Genomic DNA, 19,933 nt, shown 5'->3' on the forward strand with positions numbered 1-19,933 from the left:
TAAGTTTGAAGAAACAGTTTTTGATCAAAGCACTGATTTGGGGACGAAAAGAAAGTTTATTATTAATGATGACACCTAATACTTTGGTTGATGGAGTAGATTCGAGAGGGGTATTGTCAATGGAAACTGGTGCGACTAGCTGTAAACCTTCTTTTCATGGGAAAAGAACAGTACTTGTTTTTGAGATGCTTAAAGAAAGCATATTTAAATTTAGCCAATCGTGAATTTTAGCCAATTTAAGGTTAATGGTGGCAATATCATTTAAATTAGTGGGGTCGATGGTGTGAAAAAGTTGAAGGTCGTCAGCATAAGCATAGACAGAAAAACCGATTGATTGACTGAGGGTTAATAGAGGGGCCAGATAAATATTGAAGAGTAGAGGGAACAATATGGAACTTTGTGGAATACCAAAGTTGGTATTAAAAGACTTAGGGCTCCTTTTACTAAGGTGTGCTAGTGTTTTTAGCGCACGCAGGATATTACTGCGTGCTACGCAGCTAGAACTAACGCCAGCTCAATGCTGGCGTTAGCGTCTAGCGTGCGCTATTCCGTGCGTTAATGCCCTAACGCAGCTTCGTAAAAGGAGCCCTTAGAGACTGAATTATTGAAATGAACAGTGGAAACCCTGTCGGAAAAGTAAGATTCATTTTTTTGTTTGTTTCAAATGTTTATTGAGAAAATGCACAAAAATACAAGCCAACAAGAAACACACAAAAGCTAGACAATCCCAACAACCCCAATCCCACCCACCAACCTCCCTTCCCAACCTAACCCTACAGAAAAAAGTAAGATCGCGGCAAAGCCAACGTGGTGCTGAGGACGACGGCAGCAGCCTGCAAAGATCGCTACAGCACCGTGATCCTCTCTGCAGGCTGCCAATTATCTTAAGGTAAGAGCGGGAGGCCGGGGGGGGGGGGGGGAGCTGGAGGACCCTGCAAAGGGCCAAGGCAGCACTTCCTGACTGACCCTCCCCCCTCAAGCAGCAGCGGCAAGCCAGCAAGATTCAGTACTGCCGCTTCTGCTTTAGGGGGGGAAGGATTGGTAACTGAATCGACGAGGCTGATTTTTTTTTTTTTTACAAATCGATTTGAATCGATTCACCTGATTCGAATCGGAAATCGGCCAGCACTAGTACTTGGAGGGTCTAAGAAAAAAATAGTTAATGTCTTATTAAAGAAATGACAATTTTGCATGAGGTAAAACTCTTTATAGTTTATAAATCTTTCCTTTAATATCTTTCCTTTTCCTTTCAATTAGCAAAAGATTATAACAAGTTATAATCTTTTGTTAATTCAAAAATTACAAATGTGGTAGGTAAAGCATTGGTGTTTTAATAATAATGAGCCTTGTAGGATCCCTTAAAATTGCTTCTGATAATTTCAGCTATACACAAGCTGAAAGCAGTGCAACATGCAGAAAGTGAAAAACTATCAACTAGTATCAACTGCAAGAGACAAGATTTTGGACCAATTATTTTGAGGCCCTCGATATTATAAAGAATGATTCTTTATGGATAACTTGTGTCTTAAGTGTCCGGTGGTCGTGTCCACAACCACCTTCAGCTTGTACCTCCTTCAGCACTGGACACACACACAAGCTGCATTGCCTCCAATGGTTATCTTATGTTCGGAACGTTGCCTGCAATTATCCTCTCCACTCCACCTCACAATCGTGTACAGACACAGGAAAGCGCTTGCGTGAGGCTGGACACTTAAGGCACAAGTTTTCCATAAAGAATCATTCTTTATAATATCGAGGGCCTCAAAATAGTATCTGATGGGCTGCATATGGCCCATGGGTTTGAAACCACTGGTGTAACCTCTACACTGTAAAACATTAGTCAAAAAGAGATGAAATTTTAAAAAACCCAGACAATCCACAGTCAGAGGATATGGCTGGAAAAAAAAATTTAAGAAAACAAAGCAGTATGGTAAAAAGCCTAAACATGGCCATGTCAGGCAGGTGACTTTCTATCAGCAAATGAACATTATTAGGGGCCCCTTTACTAGGTGCGCTGTTTTTAGTACACGCAGCAGATTAGCGCGCGCTAACCCTGCGCTACACGGCTAGAACTAATGCCAGTTATTCCGCGCATTAAAGCCCTAACGCAGCTTAGTAAAAGGAGCCCTAAGATTTTTTTCCAACACTGCTTTATTTTCTTGATTTTTTCCTTCTCCATCCTCTGACCATTGTAAAACATTTCCACGTACATTCAGCAAATTTACACATACAAACCCCAGAGGCAACAAATACAACACAATATATTCAATAATCTTTCCATATCTAGTGGAAAAATGGTGGAACTCTCTCCCAACACAGCTCTTCCTCCTACAGAAACTTATCTATCCCATCTTTTACTAAACCGCGATAGCGGTTATTAGCACAGGGAGTCGCACTGCTCCCGACGCTCATAGGAACAACTTTATGTCATTAGTAAACGGAATGATCTCACTAGTTATTCCTATCTCTGGATCATTGATAAATATTTTAAAAAGCAGCAATCTCAACACAGACCTCTGGGGAACCCCACTATTACCCTTTTCCACTGAGAATATTGACATTTAAACCTACTCTCTATTTCTTTCAACCAGTTCTTAATCCATAGGATATTACCTTATATCCCATGACTCTCTAAATTTTCTCAGAAGTCTTTCACAGTCCATATCTCTTTCCTCAGCCTCTTTTCCTCTCACAACCTATCACTGCTCTTCAACTCTTTCCTTTCCCTGCTTCTCTATCAATTTCTCATTCCTTTTCCAGTGCCTCCCTCAGCACTTCCCTGCTCTCAATGGTAGCCCAAAGGTAGGAAGTCTGTCTAAAACTTACACTGCTGCTCTTCTCTGCTCCCTGCTATTAAGCCATTGCTCAAACATTCCTTGGCTAGCAAATAGGCTGGAGGAAGAGGCAGTATCAATAGCTTAGATAACACCAGCCTTCTGTCCTATTTTTCCTTGTGGCCTATTGGTACACTAAGGAATTTCTGATCAATGGGCTGTGCACGGGAAGGCAGAAGCAGCAGCTGCACAGCCTTATCTCTTGCTTTCAGCTGCAGCTCTACATCCCAAAGATATCAGCTCTGATGTCTGGACAGTACTGGAAAGAATATTGGGGATGTTCTAGCACCCACAGCGCTGGTGCCTATGGTTTAGACCAGTGGTTCCCAACCCCGTCCTGGAGGACCACCAGCCAGTCAGGTTTTTAGGACAGCCCTAATGAATATGCATGGAGCAGATTTGCATACCTGTCTCCTCCTTTATATGCAAATCTCTCTCATGCATATTCATTAGGGCTGTCCCAAAAACCCGACTGGCGGGTAGTCCTCCAGGACAGGGTTGGTTTAGAATACTAGTACTGTATATATCAGGGGTCTCCAAAGTCCCTCCTCAAGGGCCGAATCCAGTCAGGTTTTCGGGATTTCCCCAATGAATATGCATGAGATCTATGTGCATGTACTGCTTTCAATGCATATTCATTGGGGAAATGCCGAAAACCTGACTGGATTCGGCCCTCGAGGAGGGACTTTGGAGACCCCTGGTATATATGCTTGTATACGCCAGCATGCCACACTTAGGCACTCTCAGTAACACCAGCAAGTGCCTGCACTACTTTATAGATAACACGCCACTCTCCATGTGTAAAATTTCCACTTTTAAGGAATTCAAGGCCTGATTAAACTACGGTTAACATCCAGTGAAACTGGGACGCTCAGACACTTCTTGTGATTAACTTTATTGTGTCTCCCTGTCCTAGCCTTCATGTTTCACCTCTTTTGTGGTAAATCTTTGTGAATACTTTTCTACCAAATAATTGGAATTCTTTTCTTTTAAATAAGCCTGTAAACCGCTTAGTTCTGCACCGTCAGTTTAGCGGTATAGTAAATGTAAAATAAATAAATGCATACCCTCGGGGTACCTTAATGTAGGTGCCAGTTACAGAATTGTCTTCCACATCCTAATTTCCCCTAGAAAGGAACACCTCCCTCCCTACCAAAAATCTCTCATATACAGTAGAAAACACTCAAGGAGAGATTAACTCTGGAATCATCCGGGATAGGTCACTATGGACTTAGCAGCCTTTGTGATAAAATCAACAATAAAAAAATAAATAAATCAGCTATGCAGATAGACCCCCATTGCCCTCGTCCCATGCAAAATCTAATGACTACAAGTCCCAGCAGTGCAGGGTGGGAGGAGCCCCCTCGTCTCTTTGCGCTCACCGACTCCCTTACCCTGCACACAGGGCTCAGTGGCAGGGGATTCGATCCTCCGCTCCGCTCACCTCGCGCCTCCGCCGCTCCCAGGAGCTCCAGCCCCCTCCTCAGAAGAGAGGCGGACATTTCACCCAGCAGAACAACAGAACGCCAAGCACGAGCACCTCACTTCCGGGAACTACCAAATCCCCTGGCGCTCTGACCTCGCGCAGTACGTCCCAGGATGCAACGTCAAAATGACGGCGCGAGGCGTGCGACGTCAACCTTGTTCTTATTTTGGTTGCAGCGGTATTGTCGCTGCTCAGGCAGCTTTTGCTGTTATTCTTTCTGCTGCATGTTTGAAGGGGTTGGGCTATGCTGTTAGTTTGTAGAAAGCCCCCCTCCAAAAAAAACACAGAAAGGAAATACAGTAATATACTTACAAAAAGTGATCTAGTTTTTTGTTCATTGCTCTAATAATATTATTTCCAGGTGATCTTTCATATTGAAATATGTGCAAGGCTGTTTTTAGTTAATAGGCAGAGGGGTCATCTGTCTTAGGTCCGAGGGAGGGGGGCGGCTCATTAAAAAGTGAAAAAAAAACTTTATTGGGAGATAGGTGTGATTCTTCAAAAGTTCTATCCATTGCGCTTAGTGGTGCCTAATACCAAAGTAGGTGTGTGTAGGACTGGAGAGTGAATTAAGCACAATTCTCTAAAGGACATAATACAGGCTTGTAAATCCTGGCCTACAATATAGGTGCCTAAGTTTTAAGTGCTGCTAAACATGATTCTGTAATTGACACAAGTGTGGATAGGCAACCATCTTTTTAGGCGCTAGTTACTGAATCCAGCCCTGTGTCTAAGAGTTTGAAAATAAGTCCCCTAAGTCTTTTAATAAACATAAACAAAAGCCACCAATAATTACTTTTGACTCTGTGGACTGCACACCTGAAACGGTGCAAGCAGCTTTTGACCAAGTACCCGGAGCACTGCATCAGCTTCATCTGGCTTATGGATGAAAAGATATTTACAGTAGCTCCACTGACTAACACACACGATCTATATGTGCCTTCAACAACACTGAAGCGTAAGGCTAATGCCAAACGCCTACTATGGACCCACCTGACCTGCCAATCAGTCATGTCTTGAACACAGTCTCAAAACTCAGATTCACAGATCTGTTTTCATTGATCCTTGGGTTAAGATCAATGATGTATACTTCCAGGACATCCTCTTGATGCAGAAGCTGTTACCAGTGATCCTTTGCATTTTGGGAGACTACTTTATCTTCTAATAAGACAATGCCCCAGCATATCGGGGCAAAGGACACCATAGAACTGCTACATCAGGAGACCCTGGACTTCATTGGTCCAGACCTCTGGCCTGTGAATTCATCAGACCTAAACCCAGTTCTTGTACAATCTCACTTTATTCCGGGACTAGTGGGTTATTTCCCTCTACCCACCAGGACCAGTCATCTTGCAGTGATAATTGAAAGTTTGACAAGACTGCCTAGATGGAACTTATACGTTGTGACTTAGGCAATCTAAAAACAGGTGTAAGTGGCCAGAAGGTATCCAAAGTGACTATATAACCATTGCAGGGACAAATTACAGACCCCCACACAGTCCCCCAGTGATCACTAACCCCTTCACACCGCCATAAAATTTGGATTAAAAACGTACATAGCTGCCACTAGAACATTGGAACTTGTCATAGGAAAGGCTAGTTGAGCTGCACAGAGGTGGCTTAAATAGTCTGGGGGGTGGGCTAGTGAACCATAGAGAGGAGGATCTAGGCCCATAAGCCACTTTAACCACTGCATTTATGGTGGAACATATGCACCCACCAAAACCCCCCCAAACCCTACTGTACTGCTATATAGGTGGCACCTGCAGCCATAAGGGCTATTGGGGTGGTAGACAGGTGGGTATAGTGTGTTTTGGAGGGCTCACCATGATCTGCAGGGGAGTTGTGGTGAGATGATTATATGGCACCCTTTTTGTGAAGTTCACAGAGGTGCCCCACTACTCTGTTAGTTATGTCTGTGTGGCCAGTCCATCACATTGCTGACCCCTTCCATACCCAAAAGGTTTTTTTCTAGGCGTTTTGGACTTGGATGATTTTTTGGACGAGAATGCGGTGTAAAGATAAGATGACTTGGCGATCTGGATGATCAAACGGCCCAGCGGCAGGAGGGAGTGGGCATCCTTCCTGCTGATTTTTGTACCAGAGGTACAGGGAGGTGTGGGTGTATGTGTCAGGATTGTGGGGATGTCGGAGGGTTCAGGGGATGTTGGACGGGATGGTGTAGTGCATGGGCTCTCTGTGGAGGGGGCTGGAGGATCTGTGCCTGTGAGGGAGGCAGGGAGAGAAGAAACTCCCTGCCAGTTCAGCTTGGTAGGGGGAAACCCCATCAGCTGAGTCAGCAGGAATCCCCCGAAACCGGCTCAGTTGATGGGGATTACCCTGCCACGATCAGCTGATGGCAAGCTGTTCTGATGGGTTAGGACAATTGGGTACTACATCCAAACAACTAGCTTTTATGTGTTTTTCATGTGGATGTCTTTATATTTGGGAATGTCAAGAAAAGATAGACGTACATTTTCAAATAAAAAAGTTAGACATGTGGCAGTTTTAAGAATGGACATTTGAACTACTGAATTTCTGGATGTCTTTCTCAAAATGTCCAAACTGACTTAGACATCCAATCGAAAATGCCCCTCCATTTCTTTACAATAACAAGCATAAAAATCTCTGATCTGAAGGGCTGCTTTATGATTTAGGGATGATACAATAGTTGCACCACACTGAATTCCATATCCTTGGAAAGTACAACTCTGCTATCTCTGATACAGAGCAATCCTCTCAAAGTGAGGTAAAGGTGACAGACAAGCTGTACAAAAAAAAAAAAGCCATGGAAGAATTGCAAGGAAATTTTAAGTCTGAATTACTAAAAGTGACATTTTGAGCAATATAGATAATATTTATGTTAAGATCCCTAAAATGGGTACAGTACTAAGTTCAAAGAAATGGACTACAAACTAGAAGAGCAAGCTGAAACAATTATAGATTTACAGTCCAGTGTCAGCTGAGCAACTCAGTGCCATGCAGAGTGTTCCAGGTTCCAATCCCAGCTCAGATTGTTTACTACCTAGGTCAACCAGGATGGGAGAATACTGCAGAGTAAGCATTTACAGCCCCTGAGTTTAGAGAGTTGTGGTTACTAACAAGGTGGTGCCTAGGTTTAGAGCTCATGATACAGGTTCCAGAAGGCCATGACCCGACTCTGAGCCATTGCTGCAGTGATCAACAGGGGGAAGGAAGAGCTAAGAAGATGGGGAAAAAAATCCCTGGATAGTTACAGTGGTGGTTAAGGAAGCAAATAGAATGTTAGGAATTATCAGGAAAGGAATGGGAAAGAAAGATGAGAATGTTATAATGCCTTTGTATCGCTCCATCTCAAATATTGTGTGCAATTCTGGTTGCTGCATCTCAAAAAAGATATAGCAGAATTAGTAAGGTACAGGGAATGGCGGCGAAAATGATAAAGGGGATGGGATGACTTGCTATGAGGCAAGGCTAAAGTGGCTAGGGTTCTTCAGCCTGGAAAGAGACAGCTCAGAGGAGATACTCTATGGTAGAAGTCCATAAAATACTGAATGAAGTGGAATGGGTAGATATGAATCACTTGTTTACTCTTTCCAAAAATACTAAGACTAGGGGGCATGCAATGAAGCTACTAAGTAGTAGATTTAAAATAGACCAGAGAAAATATTTCTTCACTCAATGTGCAATTAAACTGGAATTTGTTGCCAGAGAAATGTGGTGAAAGCAGTTAGCTTAGCAGGGTTTAAAAAAGATTTGGCTAATTTCCTACAAGAAAAGTCCATAAGCCATTAGTAAGATGGACTTGGGAAAATCCACTGCTGAGCAAGATGACTGCGGTGTAGTGAGGACGCTCACTATATGCTCTCCTGCTGAAACAGTTTCCTCCTGAATATTGGGTTTACTGCCTAATACTTAATGCCTAAAAGAAGGGGAAGAGTGGCTGCTACAGCCTGGCAGAGTGAGCTTATCCCGGGAAGGCAGGAGACGATTCTGAGCTTTTTTACATTTTCACCTTGGGGCAAACTGGTAACGCCGAGTCAGAGGGAAGTCTTGGCGCTCAGGAGCGAGGTATCGCTTAGCCCTGCAGGACCCATGCCTCCCCAACAGCCACGAGAGAGGGAAACTATGGCGCCTCAGAAGGGACAGGAAGGATCTTCCCTGACAGAGCTGGAGGGCTTACCGGGTCCCAAGTCTCCCAGGCAGAGATACCATCATTGGAGAAGGCAACGGTGGCATCAGCAGTTGGAAGACAAGTTCTTTCGGTCCCCCCACTAGTAAGTCCAGCGGAATTCACTTTGGAATCCATCTGGACTGCTTTAGACTCCTTATATAAATTATGTGCATGAACTCTCCCTCTGGTAAATGCACAAACTTTGAGAATGGACTCTTTACAGGAGAAAATAAAGTCACAGGGGGAAAAGGTGGACCGCTTGAACCAAGGAGTTCAATGTATTCAACTCAGCCTACTTTAATGTAGGATAGACTGTTGCTAATAAGGAAGGTAGAAAATTATACCAAAATGTTGAATTTGAGAATTCTTAACTTCCCAAAGACACTAGCAATGGCTCCTAAAGATTTATTTTATAAATTTTTGAAGGACTCATTTAAATACCCTGAGACTGGTTTTTCTCCTTTACACAAGATTTATTATCTTCCAGTTTCTAAGAAAGCTTCTAAAACTGAGGCTTCATCTGATTCAATAAGTCCTATGAACGTAACAAAAATTCTGGAAACCTCAGAAGACGAAGTTATTTCACATTCTACACTTCTGGTGACATTCGTCTTTCAACAAAACAAAGAGGCACTTCTTAGGCTGTTTTTTAGGCTTAAAGAAGTGACCTTTATAGATTCTAAGATCTCCATGTTTCCAGATGTTTCAAAATTAATTTAATCCAGAAGGAAAGGGTTCCTGGAAATGAGACAATCTGTACTATATTTGGGGGTTAAATTTCAACTTAGATACCCTTGTAAATGTTTGATCTATTTTGATCAATATTCATATATTTTTTTTCGATCCCCCCACTGCTATGATTTTTTTCTTGAGGCAAAAGGAGCAATACTTTCCAGTGCTTCCATAGCGAAATAAGGTCCAATTTTTCAGTGGACGATGTAACACTACATTAATAATTTTCTTTATTTCCTGTATATATCAGACCCTATGATTTTGAATTGCTTCTCCTATAATGTGGGCTTCATTTGAGAGATTGTTAATATAAAGTCTCTGAGCAAAAGAACAACCCCCCCAAAAAATATTTAGAAATGAAGTTAGACGCCACTGTAAAAGCATACAATGACTTTCATTCTAAAAAGAAATGGTACAGAAAATGGAGGAATGAGGAAATAATTAAGGACTAACTGTGAAACCGTACAGAAGCACATAACTGAAAAGATGCCAGAAATCTTTAAGCTGATATTAAACTGTGAAACAAAATCTGAAAAGTATACACTGATTAAAATTGAAAGGTCACATTGTACGCTTGATCTCTGCCAAATAATCAGTCAAGAGACATTGTGGAGAGATTTCACTATTACATGAATAAAAAAAAATATAATTTAAAAAAGGCTGAAAATGGAGCAAATTTAAGAGGAAGGGTGTCTTTTACTAAGGTGTGCTAGCCGAGCAAGTTGACCCCCAGATAATTTTAGGGCTTTTGGAGACTTCTTTTAGCATCTTGTGGTCTGCTCTGGGGGTCATCTTGCTTGGACAGCCAGACCTGGACATGTTGGCAGATGTTTGGAAGGTCCTCCACTTGTACACTATTTTCCGGACCATGGAATGGCTAATGTCAAATTCTGTCGATCTTTTTAAATCCTTTACTAGATGTATAAGCTGCTACAATCTTCTTTCTGAAGGCCTCAGACAGCTCTTTTGATCTCACCATGTCTGATGTTTAAGTAGGGCAAACCTCCTTCAAAATGCTTAGTAACAATGTTCTAATCATGTGCACCTGATGTGATACACCTGTGTGTGATTTGAGTCACTTTAGGTAGAAGGATATGTTGGGGTGTCCTCATTTATTCCTGAGTTAGAATACACATTTTTGTGAATATCTTTTGTTTTATGAGTAAATCAAGAAAAAGTTTTGTTGTTTTCCTGCAATTACATCACTTTTTTTTCCATGATAAATAAAAGATTTGACATCGATATGTGAACATTTTTTAAGAAAGAACTGAATATTTCATGGGGTGTCCTAATTTTTTCACAGACACAGTCATGTGAAAAAAAGAAAGTGATGTAATTGCAGATAAACAACAAGGTGGCTGCTGTCATCCGACTCCAAATGTAAGCTTTTAAAGGAGAAAAGATGGCGGCGGCTTGAAACCTCGGTGTTTAAATACCTCCACCCTTTACCATGGAAATGTTGCCTCCCCCACTCTCCTATTGGCCCAACCCTCAACCAATCATTGAAGCCCACTCCAGTTCACTGTTTAACCCCCTGGGTGCCACTGTGTCCAGCGTGAAAATATGTCTCTGTTCCCTCTCATTGAGTCTTCTATGATCTTTCCCACCGTCCCTCCCCACCACTCTTTCAATAACCCTCCTCTATCTTATGGCCTCGCTCTAGCCAATGCTCAACTAGAGGGGCCTGGATAATCCTGTTGACAATTCTCGATTTATGTTCAGTAAGTCGAACTTTTATCTTATCCCAGGACAAGCAGGCAGCATATTCCCACACATGGGTGACGTCACCGACGGAGCCCCGCAGCGGACAGCCTCGAAAGCAAACTTGCTTGAAGATCTCGATCTTTCGAGGGCTGCACCGCGCATACGCGCGTGCCTTCCCGCCCGAACTAGGGGGCGCATCTCCTGAGAGGATCCTCAGTTCGTTTAATTCCGCGGAGACAAGAAGACACGTTTTTCTTCAGCTCTGCAGCAATTTTGCCTTCTCTTCACCGCGGCTGTTTCTTTTTTTTCAAAAAGTTCGGTCACTGTGCTCTATTTTATTTCTCCTTTTTAAAATTAATAAAAACAAAAAACAAATTTTTTGTTTCTTTTCTCTACGCTTGTCCGGCCGGTGAGCCTTGGGCCTAGGCCCAATTGCTCCTTCCGTTCGACACGGACTTTATTTTTTTCTATGTCCCGGCCTCTCACCGGGTTTAAACATTGTCGTCAGTGCAATCGTGTGATTTCGGTCACCGATCCCCACTGCCACTGTCTACAGTGCCTGGGTCCAACCCATTCCCCAGAAGATTGTCATCGTTGTTTCACTCTCACTCCACGGGCTTTTCGACGCAGGTGTGCCCAATTTTCTCAACTTTTCGGAGACATGGAACAACCTTCGGATTCGACTTCGACCTCGGCGGCTGCCCCGGTATCGAAGGCTTCGACTCCGACAACATCAACGACCACGGTCTCGAAGGCTTCGACCCAAGTTCCGGCTGGAGCTTCGGTCTCGAAGGCCTCGACCTTGCCTGCTTCGGTTCCCTCGAAGACGGTGCCATCGGTGAAGACTTCCATGGGGGGTAAGTCTCCGGGTTCTCTTTCAGGTACCGTACCCAAGAAGCCGCTAGAGTTCTCTGCACGCCCATCTTCTAAGCGTACCTCCAAGATAAGGGAATACTCACCTTCGAGGTCGCCCTCTTCGGAGCGTACTGCTGCACCTACGAGATCAGAACCTTCTGTCTCGGTGCCGATGTTGGAGGACATGCTAAAATCTATACTGACCACTCAGATTTCCTCTTTAGTGGCTCAATTGGTCCCGTTCTCAACCTTGCCTCGGATGGATCAGCCTGTCACCCAACCGGAGCTTCCAGTATCTCGAGGCCGATCCCGGACACTGAAGAGAATACCTTCATCTGATTCTTCTCCGGAATCACCTCCTCTGAAGCACCGGTCGAAGCCTTCGAGACATATTGCTTCTAAGCTTCGGAGGGAGTCTTCGGCTTTGGATACCGAGACTTCTCTGCCTCATTCTTCGAAGTCGAAGCACGGATCCCGACACCATCGAGCATCGACTCGAAGTCCTTCTCGACCGAAGACTCCTCCATCGAAACCGGCTCGTCGAGACACTTCACCTCAGACCTCGACTCATTCGGTACCACGTACACCTGGTACTTCTCCATCCAGGAGTCTTAAGAGAAAACATTCTCTTACTGCACTCTCACAGTGCAGCTTCTTCTGTGACTCTACGCCTTGACTCAGAACCACTGTCACCATATTCCAGAGAGGCTTCTCCTTCATACTCAGGACTTCCTAGATCTCGCAGTGTGTCTCCTGAGGAAGCATCTGATTCCAAATCCATTTCATTTGCCAAATTTATCTTTGATATGGGACAAGCTCTCAAACTAGATCTTCATTCTGATTCTAAATATACTCCTGAATATTTAGCAGATATGGAGCTTCCTCATCCACCTAAAGAGTCACTACGTTTACCAATGACTCCTGTTCTTAAACAAACTTTTGTTCGTAACATGGAGACTCCTTATTCCATCACTGCCATTCCATCTAAATTGGAATCCCGTTATCGAACAGTTCCATGTAAAGGTTATGAAAAGTCTCAACTTTCTCATCAATCTCTGGTGGTGGAATCATCTTTGAAGAAAGCACATCCTTCTAAAATCTACGCTTCAGTTCCTCCAGGCAGAGAGGGTCGTACCATGGATAAGTTTGGTCGCCGTTTATACCAGAACTCTATGATGGCAAATAGAGTTCTTAATTATAGCTACATTTTTACATCTTACTTCAACCATTTTCTGAAGATATTACCATCTTTTTACCCGGATATCTCCACAACTCGTCTTTCGGAATTCAAACTCATCCTCAAGACTCTTTCTCAATTGCGACTCTTCATGTTACAAGCCTCATATGACGCTTTTGAACTCTCGTCTCGAGTATCTGCTTTTGCTGTAGCCATGCGTCGTTTAGCATGGTTACGCATTGTTGACATGGATCCCAATCTTCAAGATCAGTTGGTGAATCTACCTTGTCAGGGAAACGAATTATTCGATGACTCTATTGAAGCAGCTACCAAGCGTCTCTCAGAACTTGAACGCTCTTTTGCTTCCCTTATTCGACCAAAACCTAAACCTACACCAACTAGAGGTTTTAAACAGACTCCACGTCGTTATCCTCAGAAAACGACTCCTGCTTTTTCCAGGCCTCCTCCTCGTCGTCCTCCTCAACAACAGCGCCAGCAAAAGTCTCAGACTCCTGCTGCCACCAAACCAGCTCAGTCTTTTTGACAGTCTCAGCCTGAGCATTCCAATTTCTCTGTTTCCAAATTCTCCCCTCCCCATAGGGGATCATCTGTCCACATTTTATCACCAGTGGGAGCTCATTACATCAGATCTCTGGGTGCTTACCATCCTACAAGAGGGATACTCTCTTCGGTTGCTGCAGGTGCCTCCAGATCGCCATCCAAGAGAGTGTCCTTCCAATCAGTCGCACCTTCCCCTTCTTCTTCAGGAAGCTCGGGCTCTGCTTCGCCTGCGAGCTGTGGAGGAAGTTCCTCTTCCTCAAAGGAACTTGGGATTCTACTCCCGTTATTTTCTAGTTCCCAAAAAGACGGGGGATTTGCGACCGATCCTGGATCTCAGAGCTCTCAACAAATATCTAGTCAAAGAGAAATTTTGAATGCTCACTCTGCCAACTTTATATTCCTTAATAGATCAAGGGGATTGGATGTGTTCCCTCGATCTCAAAGAGGCGTATACTCATATCCCTATTCATCCAGCATTTCGCAAGTACCTCAGATTTCAAGTAGGAAGCCTCCATCTGCAGTACCGAGTTCTCCCCTTTGGGTTGGCTTCTTCTCCCAGAGTTTTCACAAAATGTCTAGTGGTGGTGGCTGCAGCTCTTCGCAACCAGGGTCTCCAAGTATTTCCATACCTCGACGACTGGCTCATCAAAGCTCCCTCTTTTTCAGGGGTTATTGCAGCGACCCAACAGACTATTCTTTTTCTACAAAGTTTGGGATTTCACATAAACTTTCCCAAATCTCAGTTGATTCCCTCTCAGTCTCTCCAGTTCATAGGAGCAACTCTGGACACTATCAATCTGAGAGCCTACCTTCCACAACCACATCAGGCCGCCCTTCTTCAGATTTCTCAAAAAGTCTTCCACCTTTCATCCGTTCCAGCACGACAGATGATGGTTCTGCTCGGTCACATGGCTTCTACAGTTCATGTGATTCCTTTTGCCAGACTTCACCTTCGTATTCCTCAATGGACACTGGCATCCCAATGGCAGCAAACCGTGGATTCACCATCTCAACTGATTTCCATAACTCCTTCATTGCGGAAGTCTCTCCGTTGGTGGATGCTCTCTTTGAATCTTTCAAGAGGCTTGCTGTTCCATCCTCTTCCTCATCAGAAAGTCCTCACAACCGACTCGTCAACGTACGCATGGGGAGCTCATGTGGATGGTCTTCGCACTCAGGGTCTATGGACTCAGGCAGACCGTCGGTGTCATATCAATCTGTTGGAACTCAGAGCGATATTCTATGCTCTCAAAGCTTTTCAACATCTCCTTCACGACATGGTGATTCTTGTACGTACAGACAACCAGGTAGCCATGTATTATGTCAACAAACAGGGAGGGACGGGATCTCATTCCCTATGTCAAGAAGCTCTGAAATTGTGGCATTGGGCAATTCTTCACAACCTCTACCTCAGGGCTGTTTACATTCAGGGTCAACACAATTATTTGGCGGACAAATTGAGTCGTCTTCTACAACCTCACGAATGGACGCTCAATTCTCCTACTCTTCACCAAATCTTTGCTCGTTGGGGAACTCCGCAGATAGATCTGTTTGCATCACCTCTCAACTTCAAGCTGCCTCAATTTTGCTCCCGCATTTACACTCCTCAACGTCTCGAAGAGGATGCATTTCTACTGGATTGGAGGAATCAGTTCCTTTATGCCTTTCCTCCGTTTCCTCTGATTCTCAAGACTCTAGTTAAACTGAAGTCAGAACATGCCACCATGATTCTGATAGCTCCTCGGTGGCCCAGGCAACCTTGGTTCTCCCTTCTACTTCAACTCAGCACCAGGGAGCCTCTACTTACGCAGAGTCAAGGATCCTTGCTTCATCCCAACCTGCAGTCTCTACACTTAACAGCTTGGTACCTTTCTACATAACAGACTTTCCTCAATTTTCTCAGTCTGTTCAGGATATATTACTTGCTTCCAGAAAGCCATCAACTAGACAATGTTATGGCCAGAAGTGGACTAGATTTTCTACTTGGTGTTCTACACGTCACTTGCAACCTATCTCGTCCTCCTTAGCATCAGTTCTGGACTACTTACTTCATTTGTCACAATCTGGACTTCAAACTACATCTATTCAAGTCCATCTTAGTGCTCTAACTGCTTTTCATCAGCCTCTGGATGGAAAACCTCTTTCTGCACATCCTATGGTTTCTCACTTTATGAAAGGACTTCTCAATCTCCATCCACCGCTTAAACCACCTCCAGTGGTTTGGGATCTCAATGTTGTTTTAGCTCAACTTATGAAGCCTCCTTTTGAACCGCTTGACAAAGCTCACCTCAAGTATCTCACTTGGAAAGCTGTGTTCCTGATTGCTCTCACATCTGCTCGACGAGTCAGTGAGTTACAAGCTTTGGTTGCAGATCCACCTTTCACAGTTTTTTATCATGACAAGGTGGTACTCCGTACTCATCCTAAATTCTTACCTAAAGTTGTTTCAGAATTTCACATCAATCAGTCTATTGTTCTACCTGTATTTTTTTCCAAAGCCTCATTCTCATCCTGGAGAAGTGGCCCTTCATACCTTGGATTGTCAATGTGCCTTGGCTTTCTACCTCCAAAGCACTCAACTGCACAGAACATCTCCTCAACTTTTCTTCTCTTTTGATCCGAATAGGTTGGGACGTCCTATCTCGAAGCGTACCATCTCCAACTGGATGGCTGCTTGCATTTCTTTCTGCTATGCTCAGGCTGGTCTTCCTCTGCAAGGTCGAGTGACGGGCCACAAAGTTAGAGCTATGGTGGCATCTGTAGCTTTCCTCCGATCAACTCCTATTGAGGAAATCTGCAAGGCTGCCACTTGGTCCTCGGTTCATACTTTCACCTCTCATTATTGTCTGGATACCTAATCCAGGAGGGATGGTCACTTTGGCCAATCTGTTTTGCAAAATCTTTTTTCATAAATTGCCAACTTCCCTCCGTCCCTTTTTACTTAGCTTGGAGGTCACCCATGTGTGGGAATATGCTGCCTGCTTGTCCTGGGATAAAGCACAGTTACTTACCGTAACAGTTGTTATCCAGGGACAGCAGGCAGATATTCCCACAACCCTCCTACCTCCCCTGGTTGGCTTCTTGGCTAGGTATCTGAACTGAGGATCCTCTCAGGAGATGCGCCCCCTAGTTCGGGCGGGAAGGCACGCGCGCATGCGCGGTGCAGCCCTCGAAAGATCGAGATCTTCAAGCAAGTTTGCTTTCAAGGCTGTCCGCTGCGGGGCTCCGTCGGTGATGTCACCCATGTGTGAGAATATCTGCCTGCTGTCCCTGGATAACAACTGTTACGGTAAGTAACTGTGCTATCCTGCTTGTTCTGCCTACATAACCAACCCGCATGGGCACATTATTATATAGACCACATCGGCCGAGTTGCAGTCGGTGTCCATATTTGATTTCACAATAATATCCCTCCCTGGGACTTGCCAAAATTGTCCCTCTATGGTGAAGGTGCACCATTGGCACCTTCCACACTTCTTATGTTGTCCTCCAATCATCTTATTGTAACATGCATATTTTTGAAAATTACATCTCTGGCCTAACGTGGTACCTCTGGAGTATGCTATCCTGGGGAAGTCCTGTAAGGACTCGTGAACTTGAACTATAAACCAATGGCGCTGCATAATCTTAACTATCATAGCTGCCACCCTTGAAAATGGGAGAACACATGTGAGGAGGTCTGCCTCCTCACCCTCGTGATCTTTTTCTTGTAATAGTAGTTCCCGTTGGGCGAATCTCGCCCGCTTATATGCTAACTTTAATGCCCTCTCCGGGTATCCTCTATCTTTAAGCCTCCCCTAGAGGAGTTTTGCCTGTGTTTTAAATTCCCTATAGTTGAGCAAACTCGCCGGACCCGTAGAAATTGTGCTATTGGCAAATTGAACCTTAATTTGTAAGGGTGAAAACTCTCAAAATGAAGCACCGTATTACGTGCGACCGATTTTCTAAAGAGGGAAGTTTGAATGTAACCATCATGTACATTTAAGGCAATATCTAAAAATTCCACCTGGGTCTGGTGACATGTCATTGTGAATTTGATGTTAGGATCTACTGAATTTAGATATTCAAAAAATTCTTGAAGTTGTTGTCTGGAACCCTGCCATATTAAAAAAATGTCATCCAGAAAACGGACCCAGAGTGGGACCTGTGAGTACCATGTGGTGCCATATACTAGTGTGTCCTCAAAACGAGCCATGTATAGTGAGGCAACCGATGGGGCCAAGGTGGCTCCCATCGCCACCCCCTTAGTCTGTTGGAAGAATTCTTGATAGTACTGGAAGTAGTTATTCTGAATGACCCATCCGGCCATTTTCATGAGACATTCCGTCGGGATACGTTGGGGGGAGGGACATCTTTCAAGTTTCTTCTTTATCACCTGTAAAGCCTCTGTCTGGGGAATCTGCGTGTAAAGTGACACTACATCTAGGGTTACTATCCATTTGTTATGCATCACTATGTCAAGTTGGTCTAGTCTCCTCAGAAAATGTGAGGAGTCTCTAATAAAAGAGGTGATCTTCGGTACCTCCTCCCGCAAAAAGTGATCAATAAATTTGGAAAGGGGTTCCAGGACGGAGTGGTGTGTGTTTACTATGGGTTGGCTGGGAGGGTTACTCAAGGTCTTATGAATCTTTGGGACAAAATAAATCTTAGGAATCATTGGATTGTTCTCATTCAAAAAAGCCAGTTCCCTTTTGGTGAGGATACCATTCTTGTAGTTAGTGTCCAGATATTCCCGAATGTCCCGTGCTAAGGCATCTGTAGGATCACAATCCAGTTTAAAGTATGCTTGAGTGTCACTAAGCTGGCGTTTTGCTTCCTTGTCATAATCACTCCTATCCAGCAGCACTGTGGCGCCCCCTTTATCAGCCTTAATTATAACAATATTTTCATTTTCAAGCAGTTCTTGAAATCCACGGTGTTGCTGTCTAGTAGTGTTAAAGGGACCCCTGTGTTCCCATTTTTGCTGAAGTTCTCTCAAATCTCTCTCCACCAGTTGTCTAAAAGCATAAATCATGGGGTCCATAGGACCGGGGGGGGGGGGGGGTCCATCTAGATCTAGTCTTGCAGATGTCCACTGACTTAACTGTAACTTGTTCTTCCTGATCTCCATCCTCTAGTTGGACGCCCTCAGTATCCTCCCCCTGTTGGAAAAAGACTTTCAACTGCATTTTCCTTATGAAAGTATGTAGCGCTATGTGGAGTTTGAAAAAGTCAGGTGGGTGGGTCATAATAAACCCTAACCCCCGACCTAAAATGATGGATTGAGAAACAGTCAATAGGGTAGAAGATAGATTAATCACTGTCGGTTGGTCCCCGTCCGGGTCTGAGGTATTGGTTGTTGTATCTGTCCTCTTCCTCTTTGTTGATGAGTGCGTCCCCTTCCTCTCGTTGTTTGGTTGGTCGATTCCCCCGACTTTTCAGTTGTACCATCCGTAGATCCTTCACTAGTGACATCCGACTCACCAGACGTGCTACCAAACGCCACACTCTTACGTGTGGTGATGGGGGTGTTCTTCCGTTGGTGTTCTCCTAGATGATGAGACTGCCCCCCCCCAAGCAATCCACCTGGCTTGACCTGGAAAACATAATGAAGAGGGCGGTGCGAGCGGAGTTACACAATAGTACCCTGGTGCAATATCTTAAAAAGACAATGATTCCTAGAGGATTGCGCATCCTAAAGGAGCCTAAAATGGTTTCTTCTGATAAGACATTTGGTGAGAAATGGATGGCAATCCTTAATAGATGCTCCAGGGATCTTATGATTCTTTTGGTAGAAACGACTGAGGTCACTGAGAAAGAACTCTGTATGAAGGCAGGGGAGTTGGAGATCGAACTACAGCAACACCAAGAAAAAGATGAGTTTGAGAAAAAAACTTCAAGATCTGAAAGCTTCAATGAAACAATTTAGGGAGGAGATTAGACAAATTAAGATAAAAAAATGGAAAAGAGATGAGAGGGACTACCAGGTGGGTTTACTCCTGGCACCAATGGAAGAACACCCCCATCAGACGTTCAAATACGTTACTGGCCGCATTGAGGTGGAAGAAGATATCTTCTTCCTTACAGGCCCTACGGCGACAAGGGGGCATCCGCTGAAAATCAGGGGAGGGAGATTCCATGGTGACACTAGGAAGTACTTCTTCACTGAAAGAGTGGTCGACCGTTGGAATAATCTTCCACTTCAGGTAGTTGAGGCCAGTAACGTGACTGATTTTAAGATCAAATGGGATCAACACGTGGGCTCACTTCAAAGAGGAACTTAGAGGGGAGGGTTATTTGAGTGGGCAGACTTGTTGGGCCGTAGGCCCTTTTCTGCCGTCATATTCTATGTTTCTATGCTTCTATCACCACACGTAAGGACTTCGTTTTAGTCATTTATTGTTTTGTTTCCCCAACACTGTATTTTTTATTATGTACATCGCTTAGAATCA

At 44.1% G+C, this 19,933-nt stretch overlaps 1 protein-coding gene across 1 annotated transcript in view; it reads right to left on the bottom strand.

Moving 5' to 3' along the window:
* RPS19BP1 (ribosomal protein S19 binding protein 1) overlaps positions 1–4,460 on the bottom strand; it is a 29,425-nt gene extending 24,965 nt beyond the window's left edge. The window contains exon 1 of the mRNA XM_033934191.1: positions 4,279–4,460. Coding sequence (XP_033790082.1) covers positions 4,279–4,336 — 58 coding nt within the window. The 5' untranslated portion in view covers positions 4,337–4,460. The remainder of the gene's footprint in view (positions 1–4,278) is intronic.
* Positions 4,461–19,933: the final 15,473 nt, after the last annotated feature.

Source organism: Geotrypetes seraphini, chromosome 2 (assembly GCF_902459505.1).
Source record: "Geotrypetes seraphini chromosome 2, aGeoSer1.1, whole genome shotgun sequence".
NCBI lineage: Eukaryota > Metazoa > Chordata > Amphibia > Gymnophiona > Dermophiidae > Geotrypetes > Geotrypetes seraphini.